The following is a 26,139-nucleotide window of genomic DNA, read 5'->3' on the forward strand; positions in this document are numbered from 1 at the left end:
GATTTTCCTATGTGTTGTAAATGCTACCTCTGTGATGTTAATGAGGTAGGATTACCCGCACCTATGTTAATGAGGCAGAGCTCAATCTACAAGATTAGGTTGTGTTTTAAGTCAATCTCTTTTGAGGTACAAACAAGGGAAGTGAACAGAGAAACATGGGGACCTTATACCACCAAGAAAGTGCTGGAAGCAGAGCATGTTCTTTGGACCCAGGGTTCCTGTGCAGAGAAGCTCCTAGACCAAGGAACTATTGATGGCAAAAGCCTTCTCCAGAAGCAACACAGAGAGAAAGCTATCCCCTGGAGCTGGCACCCTAAATTTGGACTTTTAGCCTCCTAGACTGTGAAAGCATAAATTTCTCTTTGTTAAAGCCATCCACTTGTCATATTTCTGTTATGGCAGCACTAGATAACTAAGACAATGACATTACGCTGATTGGACTTAGTAATTAAGAAGTGTCAGTGACTGTGGACTTACTGGTAAGACATTTGCATGCCAGAGGATGGGAAATTAATCCAACAGACATTTGGGCACGATCCACCTTAGTGAATTTTCTAGGTGTCCAGTGGTGTGGAACATGTCAAGATACTCCTTCTAAAGTGAAGGGTAAGTTACTGCATCTGTCCCTTCCCACAACTAAAGAGGATGCTCAATGCCTAATGGGCCTTTTGGATTTTGGAAGCATTGTATTCCTGCCTCCACACTGGCCTCCACCATGTGTCGTACCGTGGTGGCTTACATGTTGCTGTGATACTGGAAGCTTTGCCACTGGTATTTCAAATACCAGCAGGGCCACTCTTGGTGAACAGGCTTCAGCAGAGCTTCCAGACTAAGACTGACTAGGAAGAAGGACCTGGCGGTCTACTTGTGAAAAAATTGGCCTGGGAAAACCTTATGAATAGCAGGTGAACATTGTCTGATATAGTGATAAAAGATGAGCCCCTCAGGTTGGAAGGCACTCAAAAGATGACTGGGGAAGAGCTGCCCCTTCAAAGTGGAGTCAATCTTAATGACGTGAATGGAGTAAATCTTTTGGGACCTTCATTTGCTGACGCAGCATGACTCTAAATGAAATGAAATAGCTGCAAACATCTTTTAATAATCAGAACGTGGAATGTACAAAGTATGAATCTAGGAAACTTGGAAGTCATCAAAAATAAAATGGATCAAATAAACATCGATAGACATCAGTGAGCTGAAATGGACTGGTATCGGCCATTTTGAATGAGACAATCGTATGGTCTACTATGCTGGGAATGACAAATTGAAGAGGAATGGTGTCATGTTCATTGTCAAAAAGAAAATTTCAAGATCTATGCTGAGGTACAGTGCTGTCAGTGATAGGATAATATCTACATGGCTACAAGGATGAGCAGTTAATATGACTATTATTCAAATTTCAGCACCAGCCATCAAGGCTTAAGATGAAGAAATTGAAAATTTTTTACCAACTTCTGCCGTCTGAAATTGATCAGACATGCAATCAAGATACGCTGTTAATTACTGGTGATTGGAATGTGAAAGTTGGAAACAAAGAAGAAGGATTGGTACTTGGAAAACATGGCCTTGTTGATAGAAATGACACTGGAGATTGCACAATAGAATTTTGCAAGTCCAACAACTTCTTCATTTTAGATAGCTTTTTTCAACTATGTAAATGGCAACTATACAGGTGAATCTCATCAGTTGGAATACATAGGAATCAAGTTGACTACATCTATGGAAAGAGATGCTGGAGAAGCTCAATACAATCAATCACAAGAAGGCCACGGGCCGACTGCAGAACAGACCATCAATTACTCATATGCAAATTCAAGCTAAGTTGAAGAAAATTAGAGCAAGCCCAGGAGAGCCAAAATACAGCCTTGAATATATCTCACCTGAATTTGGAGACCATCTCAAGAACAGATGTGATGCATTGAACACTAATGCCTGAAGACCAGAGAAGTTGTGGAATGACACCAAGGATATCATACATGAAGAAAGCAAGAGGTCATTAAAAAGACAGGAAAGAAAGAAAAGACCAAAATGGATGTCAGAAGAGACTCTGAAAGTTGTTCTTTAGAGTAGCTAAAGCAAATGAAAGAAATTTATGAAGTAAAAGAGCTGAACAGAAGATTTCAAATGGCAGCTTGAGAAGACAAAGTAAAGTATTATAATGACATGTGCAAAGACCTGGAGGTAGAAAATCAAAAGGGAAGAACACGGTTGGCACTTCTCAAACTGAAAGAACTAAAGGAAAAATTCCAGCCTTGAGTTGGAATACTGAAGGATTCTACGGGAAAAATATTAAACGTTGCAGGAAGCATCAAAAGAAGATGGAAGGAATACACAGAGTCACTATACCAAAAAGATTTTGTTGATCCAGGATGTAGCATATGATGAAGAACTGATGGCACTGAAAGAAGAGGTCCAAGCTGCACTGCAGCCATTGGTGTAAAACAAGGTGCCAGGAATTGATGGAATACCAATTAAGATGTTTCAACAAATGGATGAAGCACAGGAAGTGCTCACTCACCTATGCCATGAAATTTAGAAGACAGCTACAAGGCCAAGCAACTGAAAGAGATCCATATTTGTTCCCATTCCAAAGAAAGGTGATCTAACAGAATGTGGAAATTATAGAACCATATGATTAATATCACACAGGAGTAAAATTTTGCTGAAGATCATTCAAAAGCAGCTGCAGCAGCACATTGACAGAGAACTGCCAGAAATTCAAGCCAGATTCAGAAGAGGATGTGGAAAGTGGGATATCACTGCTGATGTCAGATGATTCATGGCTGAAAGCAGAGGATTCCAGAAAGATGTTTACCTGTATTTTATTGTATGTAAAGGCATTTGACTGTATGGATCATAACAAATTATGGGTAACCTTGGGAAGAATGGGAATTCCAGAACACGTAATTGTGCTCATGAGGAATGTGTACTTACACCAAGAGGCTGTCACTGGAACAGAACAAGGGGATACTGCATGGTTTAAAGCCTGGAAAGGTGTGTGTCAGGGTTGTATCCTTCACCATACTTATTCGGTCTGTATTTTGAGCAAATAATCCAAGAAGGCTGAGTATATGAAGAAGAACGTGGCATCAGGATTGGAGGAAGACTCATTAACAACCCTCGGCATGCAGATTACACAACCTCCCATCTTGAAAGTGCAGAGCACTTACTGATTGTTATGGATTGAATCGTGTCCCCCCAAAATGTGTGTCAGTTTGGCTAGGCCATGATTTCCAGTACTGTATGATTGTCCACCATTTTGTCATCTGATGTGATTTCCTATGTGTTGTAAATCCTATGACTATGATGTTAATGAGGTGGATTAGCAGCAGTTATGTTGATGAGATCTACAAGATTGGATTGTGTCTTAAGTCAATCTTTTTTGAGATATGAAAGAGAGAAGCCAGCAGGGACAGGGGAACCTCATACCATCAAGAAAGCAGCACCGGGAGCAGAGTATGTCCTTTGGACCTGGGGTTCCTGCAGGGAGAAACTCCTAGTCCAGGGGAAGATTGATGACAAGGACCTTCCTCCAGAGCCAACAGAGAAAGCCTTCCCCTGGAGCTGAGGCCCTGAATTTGGACTACTAGCCTACTAATCTGTGAGAGAATAAACTTCTGTTTGACAAAGCCATCCACTTGTGGTATTTCTGTTACAGCAGCACTAGATGACTAAGACACTGATGAAGATCAAAGACCAGAGCCTTCAGTATGGATTATACACCTCAACATAAAGAAAACAAAAACCCTCGCAGCTGGACCAATAAGCAACAATGCGATAAACAGAGAGGATATTGAGTTGTCAAGGATTTAATTTTACTTGGATTCACAATAAATGTGGAAAAATTCATTTCCATTGTCATATTATCTACGTTTCTCTTGCTCAATAGCCATATGTGGCTGATGGCTACCTTAGACTGTGCAGATACGGAACACTGCCATCATCATCAGTAGATCTTCCAGAAAATTCTATTGAACAGCACAGCTTTGGACAGAAAGGCTGAGTTTTCTGTTTGATAAAAGTAAGCTGTAGTATATATATTTTAGCCAGTTGCTATGTTAAAAATCTTATATATTATAGTTTTAATGAAATGTTTTTAGGTACAAATAGTGGTGTATATTTGCTTGCCAATCTGTGGTTAAGAAGATGGTAATAAACTCGTGTTATTAAAAAAATAAAATTCAGTATACTAAAAGGAAAAAAAAAGAGAGGCAATATTTATTTTCCCCTTTAAATGAAAAATTTAAAATTTTCTTTTGTCTCATTGCATGCAAAAGCTGGACAATGAATAAGGAAGACCAAAGGCGATTTTATGCCTTTTGAATTATTGTGTTGGTGAAGAATATTGAATATACCATGGACTGCCAGAAGAATAAACAAGTCTGTCTTGGAAGCCAGAGTGCTCCTTGGAAGCAAGGCTAGTGAGACTTTGCCTCACTTACTTTGGACATGTGTTCAGGAGAGACCAGTCCCTGGAGAATAATATCATTCTGGGTAAGGTAGAGGTCAGCAAAAAAAGAGGAAGACCCTAGACAAGATGGATTGACACAGTGGCTGCAACAATGGGCCCAAACAAAGCAACGATTGTGAGGATGGAGCAGGACTGGGCAGTGTTTTGTTCTGTTGTACATAGGGTTGCTATGAGCTGGAACCAACACGATGGCCCCTGACAACATAACAAAAACAGCAGATAGGAAAGAATGTAATATCAGAGTTGAAACAATTTTTAACTTTCATGTAGGCAAAGCTAATTGGGCTCACTTTACTACTGAGAACTGTTTGGCTCACAGGGGACCCTCAGTCATTTGTTGAATGAAAGGCAACAAAGTCATGCTTTGCCTTGGATCTCTTCTAATTCAGAATAATACAGCATTATAGAAGTAAGTAAGATAGCTCTGAGAGGGCCTCATAAATAACGTGGTGTGTGAGAAGCCAGTGTAGAGTCAGGCCAGAGGAAAAATATGTTACTCAGAGTTGAAGCTGCCTTCACTAAGTGTAAGTGCAGAGGAAATGTGGCTGAAGGTGAGCTTAGGACAGATTTTTCTACCCACTATCCAAGCCAGGCAGAGTAACCCACAGATTTGAGAGGAATTCAAAATGAAAAACCAAGCCCATTGTCATCAGGTCGATTCCCACTCAGGGCGCGCTATGGAACGGAGTGGAATTGCTCCATAGGGTTTCTAAGGTGTGGCTGATAGATTTGAACTGCCAACCTTTTGGAGAAAAAAAGAGAAAAATTTGAAAGAATTTTCAATGGCCAATTTACTTACTCGCTTTAATAAAACAATACACCCAAAACAGAGTGCTGTTGTATTTAGAGAGTCCCTGGGTGGTGTAAATGGTTAATGTGTTTGGCTGCTAACCTAAAGCTTGGAGTTTCAGGTCCACCCAGAGGCACCCCAGAAGAAAGGCTGGAGGACCTACTTAGGAAAAATCAGCCATTGAAAGCCCTATGGAGCACAATTCTGTTTTTTTTTTTTGTGTGTGTGCTTTTAGTGAAAGTTTACAAATCAAGTCAGTCCCTCATATAAAAATGTATATACACTTTGCTATATACTACTAGTTGCTCTCCCCCTAATAAGACAGCATACTTCTTCTCTCCACCCTGTATTTCCATGTCCATTCAGCCAGCTTCTGTCTCCCTCTGCCTTCTCATCTCATCTCCCCTCCAGACAGGAACTGCCCACATAGTCTCATATGTCTACTTGATCCAAGAAGCTCACTCTTCACCAGTATCGTTTTCTATCTTATAGTCCAGTCCAATCTCTGTCTGAAGAGTTGGCTTTGGGAATGGTTCTAGTCTTGGGCTAACAGAAGGTCTGGGGACCATGACCTCCAAGGTCCTTCTAGTTTCAGTCAGACCATTAAGTCTGGTCTTTTTATGAGAATTTGAGGTTTGCATCCCACTGCTCTTCTGCTCCCTCAGGGTTTCTCTCTTGTGTCAGGGGAGTCATCGGGTATAGCTGTGCACCATCTAGTTCTTCTGGTCTCAGGCTGATGTAGTCCCTGGTTTATGTGGCCCTTTCTGTCCCTTGGGCTCATAATTACCTTGTGTCTTTGGTGTTCTTCATACTCTGTGGAACACAATTCTATTCTGATACCCGTGGGTTGCCCTGAGTTAGAACTGACTCGATACCAACCGTTTTTTTTTTTTTTTTTAATTGTTTACTTTGCCACAGAACTGTTTTGGGTTTTGTTAAATCTGAGTGTGTCTATGGAAAAAAAAAACATGTTGTATATGTGAATGTCGCCTGTTACACAAATTGATGGGGGGATAAAGGCCCCCTCTCCTGGAGTGGTCTCATAACATGACCCTGCCTAACTCTGCTGCACTGGGGTAGACTGCGGGTAGTACCGGGATAAGTGTGATGAAAAGTTCCCGGTCCTCTGGCACCATCTCTGAGGGCAGTGCCAGAGCTAGGCAGACCTCACACAGAACCCTGGCAGCCACTCTACTTTGCATGCAGACAGATGTCATTTGTTACCCAGTGGTCACCTGTGGCTAAATCCCCAACTGACTCAGTGTTACCGCAGGTTCTGGCCACAAGGGAAGCCATATAAGCCTCTATTTCTGTGAGTTTCATTGTAAGAAGAAAGGATGTGCTTCAGTAAAGATTAAAATATATGCAACGCTTAATTTCCAACACCCTTGAGAAATGAAAAGCCATTTTGTTTGCAGAGAATTAAAATGTATAACTTAGCTTTCTTAAAAATTTGTCACATGTACTGATAAGATTACAATTTGTTCTGACACTGCTTTTACATTTACTAGTTGAATGTGGAAACGATGGAACTATAAGGAATGTACTGCCTCTTAGGTTCTGCCAGTCTGAGAGTGAAGCAGGAACAATTTAGGAGAAGGGGAAATCATCCACCCTGCAGTTAGGCTTCTGGGCTTCGGTACTTGCATGGCCTTGAGCAGAAAGCACAAATGACTCATTTTCAGAGGCGCCCCCCACCTCCCTGCTGCTCCCCCCCACCTTAATTCATGAAGTGTAATTGTGTTCCCTTCTCAGGAGAAGAATGTGTCTACAAACTCTAGGGCAGCATTTCCTGAAAGGCATTCAGAAAAAAATCACTTTCCTAGGATGTTATTGGAGTGGTGGAAGCTAAGGTGGGCTGATGGGAAGGTGCTGTGGCCAAGTTCTCGGTAAAATGACTCTTCTTAAAGGCTCAAGCTATTCCGAAACAAAAAACTTGCTTATATTTGTTTACTCCAGAGCTTCCCAAACTCATCTGGCCTGGCTCCATTGTAACACCCATCAACTTGTGCACTTACTTGATTACAAGTCAAGAATCAACAAGAAGAAAACTTTAAAAAAAAAACAAACACTGAATCCTTCTGTTGAGAAAATGCTGCATTTCAGGGTTCCACGATGTGCGTCCTTGGTGTCAGCACTACAAGGACCTCTTTGGGAGAACTAATGTCTAAAAAAAAAAAAAATGTCTAGCTGACCCTAAATGGATACTGTATTGTGAATATGAGGAGTGTTATGGACTGAAATATTACAGAACAGACAAAAGTGGGAAAATGGACAAGCATGCCGTCACTGCCATGTCCGCCTGAGTCCAAAGACTGTTACAGAATCATCAGTAGGTATTAACATCACAAAGTGGGCAAAACCACTGAAAGCTTCACCTTTTCACAGATTGGCTAGAAACTGTGATTCTACATTTTGAATTGTCTTTTTTAACAATCGGTGGTACGGGTTTCAGTGAGGACAGTCAAGAAGGCCTTCATTGATCCAACAAATTTTCCATTCACTAAATGCTAACAGAAAAAGATAAGAGTGGCAAGTATTTTGTGTTCTGTTTGATTGGTTTTTTTTTTTTTTTTTTGATTGGATTATGTGAAAGTTTCCCTAAAAGATATTTTCCAAGATTATCCTGTCTATTATCTTTATACCTCAGGGCCCCATTGACGTGTCCTTGTGAGTCCTCGTGAGCCCAGCTCCAGCTGTGTCACATTCTGTGTGTTCAAGGACAGGGAATAATGATTCCAATATTATTTCCTAAATAATTCCCTCCTTTTGATCAGATATTGGACATAACACATCGATGATCAATACCCGGAGCTCCTAAATGGCAGCCATTGTAGGCTCTTTAAACTCACAGTGCTGGTTTTCCACCAGATACCATTTGGTTCTTCACCAGGATCTTAAGTAAGAACAATGTTTTCATCAATTCCATTGCCGAGAGTGAGCGGACTCAGTGTGCATGAACATTTTAGCCCAAGGCCTTCTTTTGCCTTTTAAGTGTATAAGACAATAGCTTGCTATCTAATTCTATGTATATCTTGTTCTACTTCTGTATTGTTTATCCAAATGCAACAAGAGGTATTTACTACAGCACAGAGTATACTTTCTCGGGATAATAAAAATCTAAGGCTATTCTGTAATCTCATGTCAGCTTGGTTTATGAGATCAGGTATCATTGTTGTGTTTCTATCCCATTAGCAACTTTGTTATTTGTCCTATAATGATTGATAAATTTCTTAAAGATTTCTCCAATTCAACTATACCATAAGTAGAAATTAAAGCTCTTAGAAATGACCAACGCTACCCTGAGTGTTGGACCAACGGGCTTTCTTCTGACTCTTGTTTTATAATGGGTAACAAATTAACACTACCTTTTCAGTATTTACTAGCATCATTACCACAAATATGTAAAGGTAATTCTAAAGTTCCCAAAGTGCACTGCCCACGCATTTGCCAGGCATCAAAACAAGAGATCGGCCACATAAATTCACTGTCAGTTGGAAAGGGATCATCTAAATTAGTATTGTTGTGTCTACCACATAGAAACATATATCTATAAGGAGTACACAAAGTTTATCTAGAGAAAACAGAAAATATAGAAACAGGAGAGGTCCATCGTATATTATCTTGCCAGTCAAGAATCCTCTAATGGAAACTTGGTTGTCACATGTAAGTTTTTCTATATTTTTGAACTGCCAGCCTTTTGGTTAGCAGCAAAGCTCTTAAGCACTACACCACCAGGTCTCCACACCTACAGCAAACGTCAGTTTGGACAAGTCCCATTTCAAGTGCTCCATAGCTCTCTGCTGTTAGTGGCTATTATACTGGAGAGCTCAATCTAAGAATTTGGTTTCCCATGTGGTTTCCTTACATAGGCAAGAATGCCCTGAGCAGGGTGCCGTTACTGTTTGTTTCTTTGCAAGCTATACCTAGTTGTCATTGTAAAGGAATAAAATGGCCTCATCAGGTTGTGCATTTGGCTAGTGGGAGTCAGTACTCCTGGCCAGTCAGCTCTGGGATACTAATAGGACCTAGTTCCTCATCTTGTAAGACAAAAGCCAGATTTCTGATTCTGGTTCCCAAATGAATTTTACTCTGTGGGAACATGTTTGTGGCCAGCTGGCCTCTGCCAGGTAACTTCTCTGTCTGCCACTACAGCCTTTGTGTGCTGTGTGCTTTGAACCCCCACAGTCCTCAGGGGCTTAGAGTACTGTGTTTCTCAGTTCAGATCTTTCCTTTGCAGTAGACCTTATGGTTTCCCATCCACTCAATTATACATTATCGCGAATAAAAGTGTCTATCATACATGCTGAGAATATTACTGACTTAAAAATTTGGTGCCCTGGCTGGGCAGAGCATTAAGGTTTTTTTGTCTGATGTCCTGGTGGCATGAACTCCTCTCAGTCCCCCTACACTCAACCGAAAGAGTCCTCAAACTTTAAAGTGACTGTTAAAGAGGAAGAATGGAAAGGCAAAGAAAGAACATCTCAAGGCTAATTATCTCTTTCCTCCTTGCCCCTGCCAGGCTACTCTACTAACAAAGCCAAGCACATTTTCCTACCACCATGCTGGTGGGAAGCTCAGAGCTGAGCTCTCTTTAACAGACATGGCTCTGTAGGCGCGCACCTCTCACTCACAGGCTTAGTGTCCTGGGATCCCCTGCAGCTCAAGCCACTTCGTTCTGCTGTTTCCTCTCCTATTTTCCTCTTTCACCAGCTCAGCTGCTTCCTTGGACATAAGAATTTCATTTTTCTGAACTCTGCTTCTTCCCCCTTTTATTCTGTTATGAAGGAATCTGTTCAGCTTTTTCTTCTACCTGCTTGCCTTAATCCTGTGCTCCCACACCTGACTCATCACAACAATTAAACCAAAACCCAAACCCACTGCCGTCGAGTCGGTTGGGACTCAGCGACGCCACAGGACAGAGTAGAACCGCCCCATAGTGTTGCCAAGGCTGTAGTCTTTACAGAAGCGACTGCCACCGCGGATGCTGGTGGGTTCCCACCGCAGCCACCACAGCACACGAAGTGACCGATGAAGGCGGGGCACACAGTAGGAGCTCAGTAAGTGTCTGTCTGGTGAGCACGGAACGAACCACTAAGCTTCAGGGAACGCTCGCTCAGGGGGATGCATGGAGAACCCGGTCAGCAAGAGCGCCTCCTGGCGGCCTCCAGATGGACCCGTGGGGCGGTGACCCGGCAGGACGGACGGCTCCGGGGGCCAATCGGAGCCTCCGCCCCGCCCCGCCCGCCAATCGGAGCCTCCGCCCCGCCCCGGCGGCTCCGCCCCGCCCCGCCCCGCCGCCGGGAGCGCCGCACGCAGCCGCCGCGTCTCCCGGAAGTGCGCCCGGAGCGGCTCCGCGGGCCGAGGTGAGCGCCCGCGGGCAGGGCAGGCGGGCCGGCGCGGGTCGGGCCTGGCGCCGCCCGCTTCTCCTCCGAGTCCCCGGGCCCGTGGGAGCGGCTCGTGCGCGCGCGGGGAGCTCGGCGAGCGTGGGCGGCGGCGCTGCGAGTGGGCGCCGGGGCCCCGCGCGGGGTCTGCGGTTCGGAGCCCGTGGGCCCGCGGGGGCGTCCCTGGCTCGGTGTCCGCCGTGGAGACGAAGGCGGGCTGCCTCCTGGCGCCTTCCGCGCGGGCTGGGGACGAGCGTGGGGAGGAGGGCGCGGCCGGGACGGCGCCCGGAGTCGCTCTCGCCGGGTGCTGCTGGCGTCTGCTGGCGGCGGTGCGGGGTGCGGGGTGCAGGGGGCGGCCTTGCCCTGCACCTGGCTGGACCTGAGCAGCCCTGGCCTGGGGGCGCCAGGTGCCGGCGGCTCCCCCGTGGCTCTCCGGTGGCTCCCCCAGCTGTGTGGGATGAGCCCAGAGCGCCCCACGAACGCCCACCCGTTGGCAGCTCTCGTCAGGCCGCAGGCTTTAGGACTTCCTGGGTTTGCATCTGGCCGCCAGTAGGGAGTCTGAGTTTCCTGACTGGTTCACTTCTGTATTTCCCTTGCAGGGTGGTGGGGAGGATTAGAAATAACGTGAGCACCAGAGGCCCTGGTGGCGCAGTGGTTAAGAGCTCGGCTGCTGACCAAAAGGGCAGCAAGATCCAATCCACCAGCCGCTCCTCGGAAAGCCTGTGGGGCAGTTCTGCTCTGTCCTGTAGGGCCGCAATGAGTCGGAATCGACTAGACAACTGTGTATGTGTATGTATATATACACACACGGACATACAGTATATATGTGTATATACTCGACGGCAACGGATAGATTCTGGAGTCCATTCCGACTCCTAGCGACCCCATAGCAGAGTGGAACAGCCCCACAGGGTTTCCAAGGAGTGCCTGCTGGATTCGAACTGCCGACCTTTTGGTCAGCAGCAGTAGCACTTAACCACTATGCTACCAGGTTTCGTATATATACACAGACATAGTAGATGTGCACTTAAAAAAATTGTACTGACTTGTTATAGCTACAGTAAGTATGGAAACCCTGGTGGTGTGGTTAAGTACTACGGCCGCACCATGGGGTTTCCAAGGAGTGGCTGGTGGTTTCCAACTGCTGACCTTTTGGTTAGCAGCCGTAGCTCTTAACTGCTGCATCACCAGGGCTCCTCTGCTATTATACAGGAGTATAATAATAACCAAAATCAGAATTAAATTTTTATAAGATTGATAATTTTCATTGAATGCCATACATATATATGTGCATGTATGTCCATCTCCCATCGGAACTGCTGTCCTAATTCAGGAACCAAATAAATTTAGATACTTGCAGATCCATCACTTACTGTCTGAAATCTTGTTGTTAGTTGAAACTCAGGCAATAAATAAATCTAGATAGTAAAGGATACTTGTGGATTCATTGATTCATTTAACAGATTTTTTTTAAGCTGTGTATTTCGCTCTAAGCAGTGCTTCGGCTGCATCCCACAAATTTTGATATCTTGTATTTTCATTATTAATCTGTGATTTTTCGTTTTGACCATGGATTATTTGAGTGTTAATAGTTTCCATATATTGGAATAACTTACTGAACGGTAATTTGTGGTCAGAGACTATATGGTATTAGATGCCAACCTTTTGAAATATGCATGTGGTCCATCTTGGTGAAGTTTTCGTATGCCCTTGAATGTGTTTTCTGCAGTTGCTGGGTCTAGTGATTTGTGAATTTCTAAATTCAAAATGGTTAATAGTTTTCTATTTCTTACCAGATTTTTTTTTTCTCGTTTTTTGTCTACTTGTTCTATCAGTTACCGAGATAGGTGTTAAAATTTTCAACTCTGATTGAGGATTTGTCCCTTTAGACCTGATTTGACGTGCATTCCCATTTAGGATTGTTAAGTATTCTTTTTTAAAATTTTATTTTGTTTTTATTGAGAGTTTACACAGCAGAACATACCCCAGTACAACCTCTACCACAGGTACAATTTACTGACATTGATTACATTCTCCGACTTCTCCAACAGTGCTCCTCTTCCTTTCTCAGCTGTTCCTCCTTCATTAACATAAACTCACTTCCCCCTAAGGTTACTATATCTAATCTTTCAAATTGCTGTTGTCAATTTGATCCCATATACATAGCCCCCAAAAGAGTGTAGTGCTCGAGGCAGAACTTTATAAAGTTAAGCTAAATTATTGTTTGGTTTTAAGATGACTTCAGGGGATATTAAAGTTTAAAGATTATCTCTGGTCAATAGTTTCAGGGGTTCTTCTACCCTCCATGGCTCTATCAAGTCTATATTCCATGAGAATTTAAAATTTTTTTCTGCATGTTACCCCGTTTAATTAGAAATCTTCTGTGGAATCTTTGATCAAAATGTTCGCTGCTATAGCTGGGCATCATCCATTTCTACTTGTCTCATGGCAAAGGATGCAGTTGTTTATGGAGGCAATTAGCCCCATGTTCCACGCTCCTCCTTCCTCTGTTGCTCCAGGTGAATAGACACCAATTATTGTGCCTTGAATGGCTGCTTGCAACCCTTTATGACCCTAGTCACTACACAATGAACTAGGAGGTAAACAGAAGTGCTAAACCTATTATTAGGCCAATTTAATGGGATGTTCAATTAAACTATGACCCTAAACCTCCAAACCAGGGAACCAAATCCCATGAGGTGTTTGGTTGTACATAACCAATCTCAACAGCCAGCTTTTTTTTGTCGTTGTTGGAAATATATCTATCACATCTTTTGCCAATTCAACTTTTTATAGGTGTACAACTTACTGACAGCAATTAATCAGCTGTACAACCTCATCCTTAATGCGATTTTTCCATCACTGTTAACCCTCGTTTTCTTCCTCCCTACCGCCGTTGGTAACCATTAATAAACTTTGATGTCTGTACATTTGCCTTTTTCTGTCTTTTATATAAGTGATGTCATACAATATTTGTCCCTTTGTGATTGGCTTATTTCACTCAGCATAATGTCCTCAAACTCCATCCATACTGTAGCATGTAGCAAGGTTTCATTTCTCTTACTGGCTGAGGACTATTCCATTGTATGTATATACCACATTTTCTTTATCCATTAATCTGTTGATGAACATTTAGGTTGTTTCCACCTTTTGGCTATTGTGAATAGTGTTGTAATTAACATTGATGTTGTACAAGTCTCTTTTTGAGTCTCTGCTTTCAAGTCTTTTGGGTATATACCCAGGAGTGAATTTGCTGGGTCAACGGTAGCTCTGTTTTTAGCTATTTGAGGAACTGCCACACTGTTTTCCACAAGGGCTGTACTATTTGCACTTCCACCAATGATGGATGGATGGAGGTTTCCCATTTCCTGACATCCTTGCCAACATTTGTTATTTTCTGTTTTTTTTTTCTTACCCATCCTAGTGGGAGTTAAATGATATGTCATTGTGGCTTTCATTTCTGTCTCTTTGATGGCTAATGATGCTGAACATCTTTTCATGTGTTTGGTGGCCATTTCAGTGCCCTCTTTGGTGAAATGTCTATTCAAGACCTTAGCCCATCTTATGATTGGGTTATCTTTTTGTTGTTAAGTTGTGGAAGATTTATATATATTTTGGTTACTAGATTCTTGTCTGATACATGGTTTCCGAAGATATCCTTCTGGTTGGTAGCTTGTCATTTCACTTTTTTGGTAGAGTTTTTTGAAGGTTTAATTTTTACATTGTTGTTGTTGGGTGCTGTCAAGTCAGTTCCGAGTCATAATGACCCTACAGGACAGAACAGAACTGCCCTATGAAATTTCTAAGGAGTGGCTGGTGGATTCAAACTGCCGACCATTTGGTTAGCGGCCGAGCTCTTAATCACCGTGCCATCAGGGCTCTGGAAACTCTTTGGGGTAGTTCTACTCTGTCCTATAGGGTTGCTATGAATTGCGATCGACTCTATGGCAACGGGTAATTTTTATGAGGTCCCATTTATTTATTTTGTCTTTTGCTGTTTGTGCTTTTGCTATTATATTAGATAACCCATTGTTGAAGGCTAGGCCTCACAACATTGCCCATGCTTGTTCTTCTAAGAATTTTATGGTTTTAGTTTGCACATTTCGGTCCTTAATCCATTTTGAATTTGTTTTTGTTTATGTTTCAGTTTCTGCATATGGAAAATCCAATTTTCCCAGTACCATTTCTTGAAGAGACTGGCCTTTCCCTATCCAATTATAGCTTCATTGTCAAGAATCAGTTGACCATAGATGTGTGGGTTTCCTTCTGGAATCTCAGTTCTATTCTGTTGGTCTGTGTGTCTACTTTATCAGTACCAGGCTGTTTTTATTACTGTAGCTGTATAGTATGCTTTAAAATCAGGAAGTGTGAGTCCTCCTACTTTGTTTTTCTTTTTCAACATTGCTTTAACTATTCGGGGCCTTTTGCTAGTCCGTGTAAAGTTGAGGATCGGTTTTTCTATTTCTATAAAGGAGGCTGTTGCAGTTTTGATCGAGACTTTGTTGAATCTATAAATCACTTTGGGTAGTACTGACATCTTAACAATATTGAGTCTTCCAGTCCATGAACGTAGAACATTTTCCCATTTATTTAATTTTTCTTTAGTGTCTTTGAGCAATGTTATATAATTTTCAGTGTACGAGTCCTTCACTCCCTAGTTAGATTTCCCCAGGTATTCTCTTAGGTGTTATTGTAAATGGAGTGGTTTCCCTGATTTCCCTTTCAGATCTTGCATTGGTGGTGTATAGAAACCCAAATGATTTTTGTTTGTTGACCTTGTACCCTGCAACTTTTTTAAATTATTAGCTGTAGAAAGTTTCTTGTGGACTCTTTGGGAATTTTTATGTATAAGTTTATATCATCTGTGAATAGAGATAATTTTACTTCTTTTCCAATCTGGATACCTTTTATTTCTTTTTCTTGTCTTATTGTTGTGGCTAGGACTTCTAATACAATATCGAATAGAAGTGGTGTGAGCAGGCACCCTTGTTCCCAATTTCAAGGGGAAAGCTTTCAGTCTTTCTTCATAAAGTATAATGTTGGCTGTTGGCTTTTCATATATGCCCTGAATCATATTGAGGAATTTCCCTTCTCTCCCAATCCTCTTTAGGGTTTTCTTTAAGAAGGGGTATTGGATTTTATCAAATGATTTTTCTGCATCCATATAGTTGATCTTATGGTTTTTTTCCTTTGTTCTGTTGATGTGGTGTATTGCATTGGTTTGTTATATAGTCTCAATTAATTGACCTGCTTATTGTAATGAAAAGTCCCTCTTTATTTCTCTCTTTGTCTTTAAGTCTACTTTGTTAGATACTAACGTAACCATGCCAGGTTTCTTACGCTTGCCTTCTGCGCAGAGTATTTTTTTCCATCCTTTTATCTTCAACCTTTCTATGTCTCGCTTGGTCTCGTTTTTTAAAATCTGACAATCTCTGCCTCGTAATTGGAGTGTTCAGTCCATTTACAGATAATGTAATTATTGATATGTTGGATTTTAGTCTACCTTTTTTGCCTTGACTTTGATCTTATTGTTTCTTCTAGCCCCTTTTGTGTTGTTTTTTGGATTATTGAGTTTTTTAGTATTCCTTTATTGGCTTTTTAGTTGACCTCTATGAATAATATTTTTAGAGCTAACAGTATGCATCGTTAACTTATCAAAGTCTCCTTTAATACTGCCCCACTTTGTACTTCACAATTCACATTTCTCATTTCCCACCTCTCACTTCATACTTTAACACTTCCCATTTCTCACCTGACATTTCCCTCCTCCCGCTTGCCACTTCCCACTTCATACTTCTATTTCTCACTTTGAACTTCACGAATGTAATAACAACAGATTAAATCCACTCATTCCCTCCCCCTTTGTGGTATTTTTATATTTTCTATATATGTTATTGTAAAAGTGGCGTGGCAGTGGTATCTGACCTCCTCTAACTTTACAAGGAGGAAGCAGAATCAAGATTAATAGCCTAAGGCTGATTCCCATGAGGAGGCGGTCAGACATGCCTCCTCTCTCCACCATCTTTACCAATCTGACACCAACTGTCCCTCCCATGGCAATCTCTACTTCTTTGCTGGGTTTGATAAATCATTGCAATGGCACAGATCTTACAGATAATACTCACAATTATGGGGTTTATTAGGGTGGTAACAGGTTACAGTTCAGGCTGAGGAATGCTCAGGATACAGTTCTTCCATCAGGACAGCCTCTTTTCAGCTGTGCTTTCAGGCCAGGCATGCCTCTCTGGCCCTCTGCCTCTGCCCTGCTCAGGCAAGTGTTACACAGCTCTTTTAGCTCAGCCAGTAAGTCCCTGGAGGCATCCCACTCTGCCAGCAAACCTCTTGCCCAGAGTCACTCAGCTTTCTCACTCTGTGGGCCAGAAAGCCCACCACACTGTCTGCAGCTCGTCTCTCCAGCTTGTGTCTCCTGCTGGTCTCTTCTGCCACTGTTTCTCTGCCACCACTTCTTGCCCTGCTCAGTGTTCTCTCTCTCTCTCTCTCCTGGTTCCAGGAGCTTCTCAGTGCAGGGATCCTAGGTCCAAAGGATACTATCTTAGTTATTTAGTGCTGCTATCACAGAAATACCACAAGTGAACTGCCTAATCAAATAGAAGTTTATTCTCTCACAGATTAGTAGGCTAGAAGTCCAAATTCAGGGTGTCAGCTCCAGGGGAAGGCTTTTTCTCTCTGTCGGCTCTGGAGGAAGGTCCTTATCATTAATCTTTCCCTGGACTAAGAGCTTCTCTGTGCAGGAACCCCAGGTCCAAAGGACGTGCACTGCTCCTGATGCCTGTTTCTTGGTGATATGGGGTCCCCATGTCTCTCTACTCACTTCTTGCTTTTACATCTCAAAGGAGATTGGCTCAAGACAATCCAATCTTGTAGATTGAGTCCAGCCTCATTAACATAACTGCCTCTAATCCCGTCTCATCAACATTATAGAGATAGGATTTTCAACACATAGGAAAATCACATCAGATGACAAAATGAAGGAGAATCACAGTACTGGGAATCATGGTCTAGCCAAGTTGGTACACGTATTTTTGGGAAACAGTTCAATCCATGACAGACATGATCTGCTTTTGGCATTCCTTCCTTGGCGGTGGTGGAATCCTCTCCTTCCTTCCTCTGGAATGGCTTATTTCAAGCCCAGCAGGGTGGCAAAACTGACCAGTCCCTTTGGTGGGCTACAATTACCCTATTTGCACAAACCCACCCAATCACTTGGGTGGGAGTTACAAGCCATGGCAAGAATGGCCACACAAAAGCAAACCATTGCACTGCAGTTATAATGTTATACTGTCATTATTTTTGCTGTAAACAGTCAAATGCCTATTAAGGAACTTATGAGAAGAAGAGAAAGCACAGAACTTTATATTGATTCATTTATTTATCATTTCTGTTACTCTTTATTCCTTTCTGTAGATCTGAGTTTCCCTTCAACTTGAAGAGCACCCTTTAGCATTTCTTGTAGTGCAAGTCTACTGGTGACAGACAAATTCTACTAGCTTGTTTATTTTAAAATGTCTTTATTTTAATTCTTGTTTTGAAAGCATACTTGTTGCTGGTTGTAGAATTCTGTGTTGATGGGTTTTTTTCCCTAGAATTTGTACTTGGTTCTTTTTTTGTATTATGCTTTAATTGAAAGTTTATAAATCAAGTCAGTCTCTCATGCAGAAATTTATATACACCTTGCTATATACTACTAGTTGCACTCCCCCTAATGAGACAGCATACTCCTTCTCTCCACACTGTATTCCCTTGTCCATTCAGCCAGCTTCTGTCCCCCTCTGCCTTCTTAATCTCCCCTCCAGACAGGAGCTGCCCACATAGTCTCATGTGTCTACTTGATCCAAGAAGCTCACTCCTTGCCAGTATCATTTTTATCTTATAGTCCAGTCCAATCTCTGTCTGAAGAGTTGGCTTTGGGAATGGTTCTAGTCTTGGGCTAACAGAAGGTCTGGGGGTCATGACCTCCAGGGTCTTTCTAGTTTCAGTTGGACCATTAAGTCTGGTCTTTTTATGAGAATTTGAGGTTTGCATCCCACTGCTCTTCTGCTCCCTCAGGGGTTCTCTGTTGTGTTCCCTGTCAGGGCAGTCATCGGTTGTAGCCCGGCACCATCTAGTTCTTCTGGTCTCAGGCTGATGTAGTCTCTGATTTATGTGGCCCTTTCCATCTCTTGGGCTCATGCTTACCTTGTGTCTTTGGTGCTCTTCATTCTTCTTTGCTCCATGTGGGTTGAGAGCAATTGATGCATCTTAGATGGCCACTTGCTAGCGTTTAAGACCCAAGACGCCACTCTCCAAAGTAGGATGCAGAGTGTTTTCTTAATAGATTTTATTATGCCATTTGACCTAGATGTCCCCTGAAACCGTGGTCCCCAAACTCCTGCCCCTGCTACGCTGCCCTTCAGAGTGTTCGGTTTATTCAGGAAACTGCTTTTGGTTTAGTCTAGTTGTGTTGACCTGTCCTGTATTGTGTGTTGTCTTTCCCTTCACCTAAAATAGTTCTCGTCTACTATTTAGTGAATAGCCCTCTCCTTCCCTCCCTCCCCACCCTCATAACTATCAAAGACTATTTTCATCTGTGTTTAAACTGTTTCTTGAGTTCTTATAATAGTGGTCTCATACAATTTTTGTCCTTTTGCAGCTGACTAATTTCACTCAGCATAATGCCTTCCAGATTCCTCTATGTTACAAAATGTTTCACGGATTCATCATTGTTCCTTATCAATGTATAGTATAACATTGTATGAATATACCATAATTTATTTATCCATTCATCCATTGATGGGCACCTTGGTTGCTTCCATCTTTTTGCTGTTGTAAACAGTGCTGAAATGAACGTGGGTGTGCATATATTTTATTTCTCTAGGATATATTCCAAGGAGTGGGATTGCTGGATTGTATGGTAGTTCTATCTCTAGCTTTTTAAGGAAGCCCCAAATCTATTTCCAAAGTGGTTGTACCATTTTACATTCCCACCAGCAGGGTATAAGTGTTCCAGTCTCTCCACAAGCACTTGGTTCTTTTTATATTTTCCATTTCTTTGCAGCAAGTCCTTATCTCTTCCCTCATAGAGACTGTATTTTACATTAAGTCCTTGGACCATCTCAGCATTGGTTTCTCTTGACTGCTTTCTTACTTGACTTGGGTCACATTGTCCTGTTTCTTTACATGTCTAAAAATTTTGGATTACATCCTGAAAATGGTGGGTGATATATTGTAGGCTAAGGATTCTGTTATATTCCGCTGCAGAGAGTTGGTTTCTGTTCTGGCAGGCAGTTCACTTATTGACTGATCATCCTCAACTTGTGTAGGCTTGGCTTTGTGCTTTGTCGTGACAAATCTTTGGAAAGTGTGACGTGTTTCTCAAGTCCTTTGAACTTGATGAGACCTGCCACTAAGCTGGGTCTCCTCCATGCATCTTGTTGAGGCTTGGCTTTAGGAATTGTGGTTTTCCAGGGTGCTGTGGATATTAATTAGGTCACTGATGAGTCTTTGTATCTCTTTTGCTCTTAACCCTGCAGCAACTGCTCTTTGTTAATATTTGGAGAGTTTCATCAACCCTTGGCCAAGCATTCTTGGTGAAACCCCACCCCCATAGCTCCCTCCTCTCCAGAGCCCTGTCCTTCAGTTTTCAGCCACTACAGCACTTCTGAAGTCTGATCTCTGTCTCCTCAACTAAGTGGTCACACTAAGTGGCCTCTGCACCGTGGTTGGAAAGTTGTCCCCAAGCAGACAGCTAGGATGACTATGGGGCCCACTTCATGAATCCATTCTCGCAGGGATTACATTCTCCCCTGCCGATTGTCCAACGCCTTAAAACAGTTCCTCAATCGTTTTCTTTCTGTTTACAGTGGGCGGGCTTGTCCATGATACCAGTTACTCTGCTATGACCAGAAGCTGAATTTCCCAACTAATATTTGCTGAGGATTTAATGTATGCCACACTAGCACGCCGGGTGCCGCATGAATGGAATGTGTGGGTTCCCTTTTAAACAAAAATAAATATACTGGCATCCATAAGGGAAAGTTGTAATAGCAGATGAATCCTTTTTTACCTCTCTTTTTTTTCATGCTTGAAAAAACTTGCCTTCTTATTTTTTCAGTTTCTTAATGATTTTCTGATTTAGATGGAATTGTTTGAGTGAAGTGGGAGGGATAAGTACATTGCTTTTTATACCTCAAGGAAAAAGCAACTATTAAAAGCTAGATATTACCCTAATCTCTGATTTAAGACAGTCAGGTGACTCTCGTGAAAATATCATCAACAGGTATATATATTTTGGATTGTACTAGTTAGTATTATCTATTAGTAATGCTCTGATATTTATATCAGAGTCAGTTCTCTCATAGCTTTTAAGGATCGACTGATAATCCAATACAGGATGAGGAATATGGGCAAGAAATAGTATATGCCCCTTTGAAAAATATCTTAATATTAACTTTGCCATTTAGCATTTCTCTTCTCTTTGAAATTTTGATAGCATTAGCCATAAAATAGCATTTACTTAGTTCTAGGATGAAGAAGCTGTGACAGTCTGCTTCTATAAAGAGTAAAGCCTTGGAAACCCTGTGAGGCAGTTCTAGTCTATCCCGTAGGGTCACTATGAGTAGAAATCGATTTGATGCCAGTGGTTATCATTTAGTACAAGGCAATAAAACTGTTGTTAGGTAGTCAGTATTTGCTGTAAACGCCCTTTGAGCCCAAGGTTAAAAATTTCAGGTGTGACAGGTTTTCCTTAACTTCCCAAAAAGACCAGTTTTCAACATGGCACTCAAAAGAAGTCACTTGGAAATTTCATTGCACCTTTTAGGGGAGAGCTCTTTTCTCTTCAAGCTTATCGTTATTATGGAAGCATCTGATCATTTCAACGTAGGGCTTTATTTCTAGGGCGCTGGTGGTTTCGTCCAGCCTTACTTTTCAGTCTGTAGATAGGTATAGATATAGAAGTGTTAGGTGCAGCCGAGCTGTTTACCTGGAAGCCCATAGTGAAAATCCTTCATGAGGTGATTGGCATTCTTCTACTTGGTCTGGACATGTGAAAACCAAGAGAGAATGTTATAAAGTGGGCAGGGTGATGGTGGAAGTTTAGATACGGAATTAGTGGTTTGCTCTGTGGCTGCAAGTTTATATTCCTTCGGAACAGAAGAGCCCCTGGGTGGTGCACACAGTTGGTGTGCTTGGCTGTTAACTGACAGGTTAGAAATTTGAGTGTACCTAGGTGTCTGAAAGAAAGGCCTGGAGACCTACCTCTGAATAAGCAGCAGAGTACAGCTCTACTCTGACATATGGCGTCACCATGAGTTAGAGTCCACTCAATATCAATTTTTTTTTCTTAAATCCGTTGAGCAGTTTCAAAAGATCCATGGCTGACTCCAAGGGTTCTGGAGGTGGGGGTGTTTCAGTCATCTGGTGCTGCTATAATAAATACCACAAGTAAATGCCTTCAACATAGAAATTTATTCTATCACAGTCTAGCTAATAGGCTCCAAGTCTAAATTCAGGGTGCTGGCTCTAGGCTTCCTCTCTCGGCTCTGGAGGAAGATCCTTGTCATCAGTCTTCCCCTGGTCTAGGAGCTCCTCTGTGCAGGAACCCCAGGCCCAAAAGACACATTCTGCTCCTGGTGCTGCTTTCTTGGTTGGTACGAAGTCCCTTGTCTCTCTCCTTGCTTCTCTCTTTTATGTCTCAGTAGTGATTGGCTTAAAACACTATCTAACCTTGTAGATTGAGTCCTGCCTCATTAACATAACTGCCGTTAATCCCATCTCCTCAATGTCATAGCAATAGGATTTACAACACACAGGCAAATCACATCAGATGACAAAATGGTGGACAATCACATAACACTGGGAATGGCTCACCAAATTGACATATTTTTGGGGGACACAGTTCAGTCCATAACAGGGGGCATGTGAATTTGCTCTGTCTGAAAATGGGTCTTTCTCCTCCGAGTAGTGCTCAATCTGATTCCCTCTCTAGTGTCCCAGCGAGAGGCTCTGCCAAGACCTGCTTCTCCCCAGAGAGCCATTCCATCCCAGAAGCACTTCTCCTAAAGTGGAAGAACTTGCCAAGCCTGATGATGCCGGTTGACCTGGGGAAGCCCCTGGTCCTGCTGCCACCACTGGCAAAGGCTGAGGACCCCCCATTCCCTGGACCAGATGCTGCCCCTCAAGGGGATGTCTCCGGCCCTGAAACTGCCCGGCAGCTTTTTAGGCAGTTTCGATACCAGGTGATGTCTGGGCCCCAGGAGACCCTGAGACAGCTCCGGAAGCTGTGTTTCCAGTGGCTGCAGCCAGAGGTTCACACCAAGGAGCAGATCCTGGAGCTCCTCATGTTGGAGCAGTTCCTGACCATCCTGCCCGGGGAGATCCAGACGTGGGTGCGGAAACAGTGTCCAGGCAGCGGAGAGGAGGCAGTGACCCTGGTAGAGAGCTTGAAGGGAGACCCCCGGAGACTGTGGCAGTGGGTAAGCACAGGGTATTGAGATCTGGGCTGTCACTGGGGCGTCCCCATCCCTCACCTGCTTCTAGGGCTGTGTGATTCGCAGGTCCCTGGGTGGTGCAAACGGTTTGTGCTCAACTAGTAAAGGCTGGCGGTTCAAACCCACCCAGTGGTACTGTGGAAGAAGGGTCTAACGATCTGCTTTCATAAAGATTACAGATAAGAATTACCCTGTGGAGCAGTTCTACTCCATAACACATGGAGTCTCCATGAGTCAGAACTGACTCAATGACAGTGGGTTTGGTGTTGGATTTTTTTGTGTGTGTGACTCTCAACACTTTTTAGTATTAGGGATTGAAGATAAAATCTCCCATCCCATTCCATCTTTACACTAGAATGTTTGAGTTTATTCATAAGAGTTTTAGTTGGTGGAGACTGTCCAATAAAACCACAATATTAGTGGCTTGTCTTGAAGGTTTTCCAGTCCTGGTTCAGCCTCAGCGTTTGGCCTCTCTGGGTATTTTGGTTTGTGCTCAACTGGTTCCTGCTGGACAACAAATAAAAGCTGGCCTTCTCCTTCCCTATTCCATGTCCCTAAGTACTGTCTTACAACCTGTTATAGAAGCTTAGCTTCATGTCTTTCAGAAATCCTGACTCTGGATCCTTCAGTAACTAGTAATATATGGTCTCTAGATCAGCATCCAAGTTCTAGGACAGGAAATCTTCTCAGAGAAGACGGAATCTCCAAGCTGCCAGGTGGGGGAGGCAGAGTCCTGTCATGACGTGGTGCTTCAGGAGCTGGGACTTCCGAATTCAGCCTCAGAGCCTGCTGAGCAACCAAACCACATTGTGAAAGAGGAATCCGACGCTGAGCAAGAGCTAGGTGAGGGCCAGTTATTATTCATGGTGGTATGGTGTCCTCTGGGAGAAAACTAGGGGTTGTGGTTGTTTGAGTTCAAAATGATATGCTCAGATTGAGGTGTTCCCTTGTAAGCTGGAAACAGGATAGACTTCCATGAGTCACCCTGATTATGAGATTCAAAGTCTGTGTTTTATACCACTTTATGCCTGCGTTAGACCATTGGGACTTTAAATCTGAGCAAGAAGGTGGGAGAAAATTTGGGTGAGACTGTTTGGAAGCTTGGAGGGAGTTGAATTTTGTTAGTGGTGTAAAACAAGTCTTAAAATTATGGATGGAGGAGCAGGTATCAGTTCTAAGTTGTCAAGTTTTTTTTATCAGCACCCTCTTGGGAGTGGCTGACGAGGACATCTAGGTTCTTAAATCTCCTGTTTCTCACTTCAGTGATGGCTGCCTCCCAGCTTCTTGCCCGACCTGAGGAAAGACTTGTCAGAGACCAGGACCTTGGAGCCTCACTTCTCCAAACATCGTCTCAGGTGAGCTGGGTTCCCCTGCTTTTATTGGTCCTGAAGCAGGCTTTGAGCACGTACCAATAGTCAGGAGGACTGAAAGGGGAAGCATGCTCAGAAGTGGAGCAGAGTAGTAGATATATGTTAAGAAGAGTGGATATTTTTCTTATCTACAATAACAAGAATAATATACAAAAAAGACACATGAGTTTCAATATTTATCGCAGGTTCTCTCTAGGTACAATGTTCTTCTAATTGCCATCTTGAGTAGTGGAATCTGGGCCCTGGCAGAAGGTAGAAAGAGCTGTGAAGAGGCAGATCTTGTCTCTACACCACAAATAGTCATCTCTTCTCTTTCATTTTCTTTGGCTGTGCTAAGGAACACTGTATTTGATTTTCTAGTCTAGGCCACTGACCTAGGAATCAGTTTGAAATTTGGAAAGGTTACATCTAACATGGAACAAGTGATTTTCTTCTTTTCAATCTATGGAGGTATAATTGGCATACAATAAACCGCATATATTGAAAGTATACAAGGTGATAAATTTTGGCCTCTCTATATACTCAGGAAACCATGACTACAATCAAGATGATAAGCATAGCCATCACCCCTAAATGTTTCCTCTTGCATGTTTGTATTCGCTCTCTCCTGCCCTTCTCCACCCTTCGCTCTCCTGAGGCAACTACTGATCTGTTTTCTGTCTCCACAGATTAGTTTGTGTTTTCTAGAATTTTATATAAAAATGGAATCATACCATATGTACACTTTTTTCTACATGTAATGTGTTAATTTTCCTTGCTTCTTTTAGCATTTTCTCTCTGGCTTTGAACAGTTTGGTTACGATGTGACTTGAAGTCATTTTTTTCATGTACACGTGTCTTCTGCTTGGGGTTCATTGAGTTTGGATCTGTGGGGTTATCATTTTCAACAAATTTTGGGCCATCATTTCTTCACTGGTTTTGTCTTTTTTTTTTTTGTTTTTTCCTGTCTCCCTTTTCTCTCTCCTCCTTTGGGGACTCCAAGAATAATGAATGTGGAATATGTATAACGTGCACATGTATTAGATAGCTTGAAGTTGTCCCACCGCTTGCTGATACTCTGTTCTGTGTTTGATAGTTTCTGGTTTTATATCTTTTAAGTTCATTAATCTGTCCTTTTGCAGTGTCTAAACTGCTGATAATCCCATCTATTGTAAAAATACATTTCATACATTATATTTTCATCTCTTGAAGTTTGGATCAGGGCTTTATTGTACCTTCCGTGTCTCTTCTTAACACATTCAGTCTCTCTTCCGGCTTCTTGAGCGTATGGGACATGTTATCATATCTGCGGGAATAGCCTTGTCTACTAGTTCTTTCACCTGGGTCAGTTTTTTTTTCTTAATTGTGCTTTAGGTGGAAGTATACAGTGCAAATTAGTTCATTATTCAAAAATTTATACACGGATTGTTTTGTGACATTGGTTGTTATCCCTGCAATGTGTCAGCACTCTTCCCACTTTCCCTTTACATTCTGGGTTCCCCATGGCCATTTGTTCAGTTTTCCTGTCCCTTCCTGCCGTCTCGTCTTTGCTTTTGGGCAGGTGTTGTCCATTCAGTCTTGAATACTTAGTTGAACTAAGAAGCATGTTCCTTACATACGTTATTGGTTCATGGGTCTATCTAATTTTGGGCTGAAA

At 42.5% G+C, this 26,139-nt stretch overlaps 1 protein-coding gene across 7 annotated transcripts in view; it reads left to right on the forward strand.

The window, feature by feature from the left end:
• ZNF18 (zinc finger protein 18) overlaps positions 1 to 26,139 on the forward strand; it is a 150,876-nt gene that overhangs the window by 51,846 nt on the left and 72,891 nt on the right. For 2 of the 7 annotated variants that reach the window (XM_049859561.1, XM_049859555.1), the window contains exons 2-4: positions 22,632 to 23,118; positions 23,787 to 23,976; positions 24,397 to 24,488. The exons of 4 other annotated variants lie outside the window; for them this stretch is intronic. In XM_049859561.1, the coding sequence (XP_049715518.1) occupies positions 22,729 to 23,118; positions 23,787 to 23,976; positions 24,397 to 24,488 (672 nt within the window). In that variant the 5' untranslated portion in view covers positions 22,632 to 22,728. Of the gene's footprint in view, positions 1 to 10,556; positions 10,628 to 22,631; positions 23,119 to 23,786; positions 23,977 to 24,396; positions 24,489 to 26,139 lie in introns of those variants that run through there. One more of the 7 variants, XM_049859554.1, reaches the window with a different exon arrangement.

The sequence above is a fragment of the Elephas maximus genome, chromosome 19 (genome assembly GCF_024166365.1).
Source record: "Elephas maximus indicus isolate mEleMax1 chromosome 19, mEleMax1 primary haplotype, whole genome shotgun sequence".
NCBI lineage: Eukaryota > Metazoa > Chordata > Mammalia > Proboscidea > Elephantidae > Elephas > Elephas maximus.